The sequence below is a fragment of the Ctenocephalides felis genome, unplaced genomic scaffold (genome assembly GCF_003426905.1).
Source record: "Ctenocephalides felis isolate EL2017-DRISC unplaced genomic scaffold, ASM342690v1 CF-g0.4_SCAFFOLD_03265, whole genome shotgun sequence".
In the NCBI taxonomy this organism is placed as follows: Eukaryota; Metazoa; Arthropoda; class Insecta; order Siphonaptera; family Pulicidae; genus Ctenocephalides; species Ctenocephalides felis.
In genome coordinates this window covers 363624-373031 of record NW_020539419.1, presented here as the reverse complement: position 1 = coordinate 373031, position 9408 = coordinate 363624, and the positions used below count along the sequence as shown (strand labels likewise).

The window sequence follows — 9408 nt, the reverse complement described above, 5'->3', positions numbered from 1 at the left end:
TTGCTAACATTTCAGCCAGCATGAAGTTGGCGACGACATAGAAGTTAGCCGTCAAGTTGAAATGTATTGGATTCATAACTTTGACAGCTAAAACCTGTCAAGATCATTATTATCACAGCCAAACAAGTATTATTATTATTATGATTATTATATTGTCTAATACGAAGATGATAGCCTTTACCTTAGACAATATATTACGTTAAAATACAATATATCTTGTTCCCTCATAGCAAATATTGCAGAAAAAACGAAATATATCTGTCAATTCCAAGACAGTATGAAGTATTTTGATTTAGTATTATAACATCAAAAGTGTTTCAATTTTATTTCATTTACTGAACCTTCTATTTATTGTTTGTTGAGTTTTAGTTAGCTTCCACTGAATTAAGATTAAGATCGTAACCAAATCTAATAATGTATACAACGTAAGCCTAACAAAAATAATAAATGAAGTGTAACCCCATGCGTGAAACGTAAGCCTAAATTATTTTTTAAAAGAAAATTATAACTAAAACATTGTATAAAATCTAAGCTAGACTAAAATGATCTTTGAATGAAAAGAATCCTAAAACATAACCCTAAAATGTGAAAATTAAAATATGAACTAAATAGGCGCGTAATCAAAAAGCCAAAGCGAATAAACTTGAACGGACATAAAAAAAATAAACACAAAAAGAATGAATCATAACGAAAAGCTAAAAAATATTAATATTAAATATGAAACAAGCTCACTTAATAAAAAAACAATACGCAAAATGGCCGACGCGCTCATGACATTTGAAATGCTTGACAGCTTGATATCTGTCTTCGCCGGCACCTTCATGCTGGCTGAATTGTTAGCAAGTGTCAAATTCTTAGCATACTTTAATGCCTCCTCTACATGCGGGACCAACGGTTGAGCTTCTAGTATTTTGTCCGCTGAGATTTCCAATCCATCTAAAGGTAGGTCACTTTGGATTTGTAAAATGCCGCGAACGAAAGCAGGCAGCCGTCGTATGCATAAAGATTTGAATATTGTTTCACCTATTTTTGTGTGATCGGCCAAGAAGCGAAGATGTCGCAAAAATTGTGATGGGCTGCGATCCCCTAATTCTTCCTGCGAAAGTAGCTGCTTGATTGTAGTCTCTTCTGATGCGCATAGTCTGCTTACGAGGACTTCTTTTAAATAAAAATAGGGATTCTCTGCTGGTGGCCTACGAATCACGTCCTCCACTTCGCATGCGTGCTTCCATTTGAGATGGGCAACTACATAAAAAAATTGTGTTTTCGTTGGTTATTGAAGCAATTTCAAACTGTGCTTCCACATGCGCAAACCGTAGATTCGGGCTATTGTTCCAGAACGGTGGTATTTTTACTGCAACTCGGTTAATTGTATTGTTTGTGGATACATGATTTGAGGCAGGTTTAGATGCGGAACCCTTCGGTGTCTTGGAAGGCGTTTTGTCAGAATTCTTACCTGATTTTTTCATCTTCAGATCAAAATATCACGTCGGGGTCACCAATTATGTGTGTATCTTCCACATATATTTCCACTTGAATAACACAAATACTATAATATAATATTATTTATTACATTAGCTATATTTACATTGAAATTATAATTTATTATTTTCTTCTTCTGGCTGGCTACTGTCCGTGGTCCCAGGTCAGTAGTTGTTGACTCCTTGAATTAGCTTATACGTAATCTTCATAAACTTCTAAATAAATAATTATAAACTTTTCATAAACCAATACACTTCTTTAATTACTTTGAAGCATACTTTTAAAAGTAAATTTAATATTTTTAAAAGTTAGTTAATTTCTAAATTGGTAACTTCATAGAAATATAAAAATTTCTTACTTTGCCAACATATTTTATTTTATTTTTAACGTTAGAATTTATTCTACCTAAGTTCTTCCCATTATGTAATTCCACTCTTGCAGTCCGAAGATTGTACCTTATGATCATAATATTAGTAACTAATACATATTTATATATATATATATAGCATATATATATATATATATATAAATATGTATTAGTGTTTATATATTTATATATAAAGCAGAAGCGTATTTTTAGAGCCTGGCGATTGTACATCGACTCATAAATCGTAAAACAACAAATTTCAAAAATTCCTTCGAGTTTACTAATTAATTTTGAAATATTGCATATTTTAAAATAGTGTTTCATATATAAATAACAAATATATAAAATAATATATAATTGAAACATAAACTAATATATGTTACATGAACTGATTATATTTTTTAAAAAAATTGACAATTTTAAAAGTAGAATAGAAGTGTTTGTATTAACTTCTATATCGTTTGGAATGTTGTTGAAATGGATAAATATTTAGTTTCAGAAATAATAATTTAGACGGATTAACGAAATGCGGCTCTTGTAGTCGGGTGTTGTCTATTGAAAATAGTTGGGGTTCTTTCTGAAAACAATTGTCAAAGTATGATTTGGACAAGTCATTAAAATCAATATTTATGGGCTAAAGACTGATGGCTCGCAATGAAAAGATTCAAACTAATACATATAACAATGTTTAATTTTTTATATTGTGTCGCAACACGTCTCCTTTGCCTATCTATAAACAAAAAAATTCTTCGCATGTGGTCTGTTTATCTGTGTTGCGAATGCTTTAAAGGGACAGAATAAGCGATGAACAGCGGCAGTTCATCCCTTATTCTGTCCCTTTCAAGCATTCGCAGAAGTTCTGATCTCTCTTTCTGCCCAAATACAAACTGTTGTGTATAATTGTACATAAGTTAAGTGTACATATTCGGTAACGATTTATTAACCAAAATTAATAAATTTTTAAATTCTTAAAGCTGAATATTGAACTGAAATGTACTTAATTTATAATTCATTATTATTTTTGGTAAAAAATCATTGTAGATTTAATTAAAATCGTAAATAAAAATATTTTAACGGTTGATTACGAAGAAAATACCCGTTCAGCATATCCCCAAATTTTTCGAATAGTAATATTCGAAATCGATTTAATTTTTTTTAAGAAAAGGTTTTGAATGAAAAACAAACAAACAAACAAAGTACTCCTTTGCGAAAGTTATAATTGGTTTAACTTCTTAATTCGAATAAGTTAATTAATTTTGAATCGAAATTAGGCTTTGAAATGGAAATAAATAATCTCTTGAGTTATTATATTTGAATTTTTGAAATGTTGAATTAAAATTAATAAGAATTAGAAATAATAATATAGGATATAAAAATAAAACGTTGTAGGTGACAGAAAAAATTAAGAAAAAAATGGAACCGTCGTCGGTTCCCAAGATTTGGGAACCGGTTCCAGAACCGGAACCGCGCTGGACCCGGATCCGGTTCACAGCTCTAAATTTTAATATGGTGTTTTAAATGAATATTATTGAATACTATTTATTTGTAGTTTGTTATTTTATTTATACTTATAAAATATTATTAAACGGGCCGCAATTATTATTTGAAACTCAAAATATCAACTTTTTTTAAATGTTAATATAAAATAAATTTTTGGCCTCATGGCACATTTGCTTTGCAAATCATATTTTTGTCAAAGTCAGTACTCTTAAAAAAACTGTATAATTTATACTCATTCGCATTCATAAAATATTTTTATATTATTATTAATTTTATTTAAGTTATTCAAATTAATATTCTAAATTTAGAATTAAGTGCAGGGGACATTGTCGAATAACTTATTTCGAGTTATAACAGTCAACAATTTAAATAAGTATATTAACTGATAATAAAAATTGGAATTTATATTCTGCATTAGTGGAATAATGTAATTATTTTGTAAAATACCTTTTAAATTAAAATAAGACATTGAACCTGTTTGCCATCTGGCTGTCCCAAGTTACCTCGCCTAAGGAGTAAAATGGACTAGATAACAAATTTTTAAAAAATAGCAAAAAAGAAAAACGAATGAGTCGAAAGATCCAAAAAAATTTGGATAGTATTAACAAAATATGGGCAAACGAATAATGTTAATATAAATTATACAATATTGAACAAGTAGACGTTCATTATACACTACACATCCTTATGCACTTAAAATAAAGCATTAATTTTCTTGATTCTCTAGAAATTGTTTAAAAATACTTAACAAAACAACGTTTGCCGGGTCAGCTAGTATGAAATAAAAATCTTTCGGAACCATGGGTAAACAAGTATAACGGAACTGTTAATCTCACCGTTTTAACGTTTTGTCGTAGCGCCGCTGCGCTCTCTTGGGTTTGTTCGGAGTGGCAGTTTGTGACGATCCACAACTCTTCCAAACTCATTATGATTTCTTACACAGCGCATGCGCCATCTCATGACAGTTTCCAACGATTTGACAAGACGGTTTCATCGAACGCGACGAAACTGCCAAGAATTCATTCGCATGTCTTCGGTATAGTTCGTTTCGTGTTTCTGTTTATTTGCTCAGTTTAAGTAAAGTAAAATTATGAAATGTTTAATGTGTTTTATGGAGAGAGTTTAACATGAGTGACAACGAGTTTTTTATGATTTTTTGCAGAACGATGAGGAGAAGTTAGATTTATTAGAGTTTGTTCAAGTTCCAAAAAATGAAGAATATCTTGGTAAGTATCAGTTATTATTTATTATTTACCCTTAAGCTACGAGTGAACGACAGCCACTTGACTACCTGTATATCATAGATAATTAAGTATACCTCTGTATATATCGTCCATGGGCGCCATGTTTTGTTTCAATATTTATCATTAGATTATTATAGTTTATTCGAATCCGAATATATCATTTTTTGCACATTTTTATTGATTATAATGAAAATATCTTAAAATATCGTAGTGAAAGGTTGTGTAGTCAGCTATCAGTATTAAGAACTGTTTTTTTTAACTTCCCGTAGGGTAAGTTATAGTAATCGTCCGAAAATCGAAATCAAAAATTTTTACATTTCTCGACGTTTTGAAGGTTTCTGAACATTTTGGCATACTTCAGAAAAAATGGATGTGTGTGTGTGTGTGTGTGTGTGTGTTTTGTATGTCCGCGTTTTTTCGTCCACGTTTTCGGGCGCACGGATCAACCGATTTCAATGGTTTAAAAAACATTCGATTCCTATCGATAGGTAGATGTGCTGATTAGTTTTTGGCAAAGGCAGGTCCAGCCGTTACGGAGATATGGAGCAAAGAGCGCAGAAAATAGAAAGCGAGTTTTTGAGAGAACGGATCAACCGATTTGAATGGTTTAAAAAACATTCGATTCCTATTGATAGGGAGATGTGCTGATTAGTTTTTGGCAAAGGTAGGCCCAGCGGTTTCGGAGATACAGAGCAAAATGTTAAAAAATAGCGGTTTTTGAGAGAACTAAGCGTCCGATTTAAATGATTCAAAGAACTTTTTGCTTGTTTCAACAAAATAATTGATTTTGGAAAAAAAAATTTTTTGTTTCGAATTTTTTTTTCAAAAATTTTTTTTTGTAATTTTGGATTAAAAATTCAAAAAATCACCCAGGCTAAGCACAGTCTAAGCGCCACTCTGGTACAAATGTTTACGCAAGTGCGTTTAGACTGTTTATGTACTGGAGCACTTTTCCAATTTTGTGAAAATTATTGAAAAATGTGAAAATGCCGCCAAGCTAAGCACAGTATAAGTGAAAATGTCGCACAGAATTATTTGCAAATGCGTTTAGACTGTGACTATGCGGGAGCACTTTTTCAATTTTGTGCAAATTAGGCAACTATTTTTTTTTAACTTCCCGTAGGGTAAGTTATAGTAATCGTCCAAAAATCGAAATCAAAAATTTTTACATTTCTCGACGTTTTGAAGGTTTCTGAACATTTTGGCATACCTCAGAAAAAATGGATGTGTGTGTGTGTGTGTGTGTGTGTGTGTGTGTTTTGTATGTCCACGTTTTTTCGTCCACGTTTTCGGGCGCACGGATCAACCGATTTGAATGGTTTAAAAAACATTCGATTCGTATTGATAAGGAGACGTGCTGATTAGTTTTTGGAGAAGGCAGGTCCAGCCGTTACGGAGATATGGAGCAAAGAGTGCAAAAAATAGAAAGCGAGTTTTTGAGAGAACAGATCAACCGATTTGAATGGTTTAAAAAACATTCGATTCCTATTGATAGGGAGATGTGCTGATTAGTTTTTGGCAAAGGTAGGCCCAGAGGTTTCGGAGATACAGAGCTAAATGTTAAAAAAAGGGCTGTTTTTGAGAGAACTAAGCGTCCGATTTAAATGATTCAAAGAACTTTCTGCTTCTTTCAACAAAATAATTGATTTTGGAAAAAAAAATTTTTGTTTCTAATTTTTTTTTCAAAAAATTTTTTTTTGTAATTTTGGATTAAAAATTCAAAAAATCACCCAGGCTAAGCACAGTCTAAGCGCCACTCTGGTACAAATGTTTACGCAAGTGCGTTTAGACTGTTTATGTACTGGAGCACTTTTCCAATTTTGTGAAAATTATTGAAAAATGTGAAAATGCCGCCAAGCTAAGCACAGTATAAGTGAAAATGTCGCACAGAATTATTTGCAAATGCGTTTAGACTGTGACTATGCGGGAGCACTTTTTCAATTTTGTGTAAATTTGGCAACTATTTTTTTTTGAAATTTAATTCGAAATGAAATGACGATTGTTAATGTTATGGAGATGATAAATTGATTTATTTATAATTAACTTCTCGTAGAGCAAGTTATAGTAATCGCAAAAAAATCGTTTTTTTTATATATTTTTACGTTTTAAAACCTTCTGAACATTTTGGCATGCCTTAGAAAAAATTGATGTATGTGTGTGTGTGTATGTGCGTGTATGTGTGTGTGTGCGTGTATGTGTGTGTGTTCGGATACAAATTTTTGTCGACGATTTCGGTTACACGGATGAAGCGATTTGACTAATTCAAAAAATATTCGATTTGTATTGATGAGAAGACGTGCTGATTAGTCTTTAGCGAAGGCAGGCCTAGCCGTTCCGAAGATACGGGGCAAAAAGTGCCAAAAACGGTAACTCAGTTTTTAAGAGAACGGAGCGTCCAATTTGTATAATTCAAAAAACATTTTACTTGTTTGAACAAGATGCAGAACTTATCAAATTTTCATGAAGATAGGTCTAGCGGTTTCTGAGATCTAGTGAAAAAAACTAAAAAAAATACTATTTGGCGGTCAACAATAATCATTAGACATTAGACATATGCATATCAAATTATCAGATATTTTATAGAGATTTTAACAATAAGTATAAGTTTTGTTAACATTCCTATGGGTTCCGTACCAGTGTTTATCCGTTAGACGACGACGCGGCGCTTACGCGCTTCAATATTTAGTCTCTATGCATTTAAAGCAGTACGATTGCTTTGAAAAAAAGTTCAGAATTTCCAAAATATTTCAAAATAAATTTTTCAACAAAAAGTAAGATTTTGTCAAAAATTTATAGTTTCTCAAAAATCTATTTTTTTCAGAGTAATTTTTTTTTCAAAAATGTTAATCTTTTTAAAAAAATAATTTTTGGTACGGGAAGTTCCAGCAATTTGCCTTAAGGCACGATGCCATGCGCCCCACTAGTTTATTATTTTATTTATATATAATATATATATATATATATATATATATATATATACATATACATATATATATATATATATATATAGATATATATATATATACATTATTTTCATATCTCAGTCAGGCAGAGGTTAATATAATATAATATTTCATAAGTGCAATGCAATCATTTTATAGTTTCATTTTGACAGAAAAAGTGGTGCCATTGTTTGATGACATACAATTTCTCGAGAACTTCAGAATAAGCAAAACAACGTGTTCTAATATATCAGACAACAAAATTAAATATGGACCATTCGGAAAAATCTGTGCATTTAATCAGGTAAAAAATGTACTATAATTGACAAACCAGTAAAATCATAATTAATTACATATTATTTTAGATACTAATATTTTTATGGTTTGCGGGACACCAAACATCCAGCTACAGGGATGTCAGTGATCGTTTTAATATAACGTTAAGTACTTTACATGGAATAGTGCAAAGGGTTGCTTTCTTTTTAAGCAATTTATCCCCAAAATTTATTAAATGGCCGAGTGATGAGGAAAAGTTGGTGATTGCCGCAGAATTTGCTAAAAATGATTTTCTAAATGTAATTGGTGCAATTGACGGTTGCCACATTCGAATAGAGGAAACAAACCGATAGAGGATCCAAATTCATATATGAACCGAAAAGGATTTTATTCAATTCATGTACTGCTCTTCATCTACTTGCATCTTTATGCGTTTTACAGTATTCCAGTTTACAGTTATATGTATTTTAAATATTCAGGCAGTTTGTGATGACCAAAAGAAAATTATAGATGTGTGCATTGGAAATCCTGGTTCTGTTCATGATGCAAGAATATTTCGAAAATCAAAATTGGGCTCAAATTTAATTAAAAAATGTGGACATTTTATTTTATTAGGAGATAATGGCTACTCACTAAATGCAAATTTGATGACACCTTATAAAAATACTCATGACCTTACAGTAATTCAGAAAAATTTTAATAAAAAACTCAGCAGTAATCGAATTAAAATTGAGCATACATTCGGTATGCTAAAACAAAAGTTCAAACAACTATATCATTTAAAACTAAGAAATATAACTCTTATTTCTCACTTTATAAGAGCTTGCTGCTTTCTATATAATATGAGTCTCACTGATGAATTTGAATATTTGCAAATGGAAGATGAAAATAATGAGACATCAGATGATGTGGCAGATTCTGATCCTTATTTAACAGATGCTTCAATATTACGCGATCAAATTGCAGCTAATTTATCATTATAGGCCTAATTAGGCAAAACCTACATTATTTATTTATTCATTAATTTATTCATAAGCACGCCTTGATCAATAATAATAAATATTATTTCAGGCTCTTGTCAAGTACTTATAATGTATTATTCTGTGAATGTTCTGTATTGAAAAAAAATTAAATGAATTAATAAATTAAAATCAGGCGTTTATATTGGATAATGATTTATTTATATTTATTGAAAATTTATTAATATTATTTTATTTTAGAGCATTCCATATTTTTGTTTTAGAATTGCCAATTTTGCTTCTTCTATTTGTATTATTCTTTCTTGAAACCTCAACCGGTCTTCTCTCATTTTCTCTAATATCGTTTGCCTTCTACGGCGCTGCCTTCTTCTTGAAGTTGCAATAATTTCTCTAACTTCATGTGCACTTTCATCCCGCGCTTGTTGGTTGGGTGGATTGTTTTCTATTTCTTGTACATCATTTATTTCCAGTATGCAGATTGGATTCATATTGTGGCTATTGCCATATATTTCATCAAACTCTTCTGCATACTGGAAACTGAAAGTTCCTTGCCCTATTAGACATAATTGTTAATATGTATAAAATTATTTTATATATTTACATCATTATTCGTACCA

The 9408-nt window shown here is 30.8% G+C and overlaps 1 protein-coding gene across 1 annotated transcript; it reads left to right on the top strand.

Annotated features, from left to right (window-relative positions):
- The first annotated feature begins 4149 nt into the window (after positions 1–4149).
- On the top strand, positions 4150–8164 carry LOC113382063. The gene is made up of 4 exons (XM_026620623.1): positions 4150–4161; positions 4512–4575; positions 7709–7839; positions 7901–8164. Exons 1-4 carry the CDS (start codon positions 4150–4152, stop codon positions 8162–8164), a joined length of 471 nt encoding a protein of 156 aa, XP_026476408.1.
- The last annotated feature ends 1244 nt before the right edge of the window (positions 8165–9408 follow it).

Bases quoted from the DNA above. Each gene is read 5' to 3' on its own strand.
- LOC113382063 (XM_026620623.1), top strand. The intron at 4,576-7,708 runs GTAAGTATCAGT...TCATTTTGACAG, and splicing joins AAAAAATGAAGAATATCTTG to AAAAAGTGGTGCCATTGTTT. The intron at 7,840-7,900 runs GTAAAAAATGTA...ATATTATTTTAG, and splicing joins AAATCTGTGCATTTAATCAG to ATACTAATATTTTTATGGTT.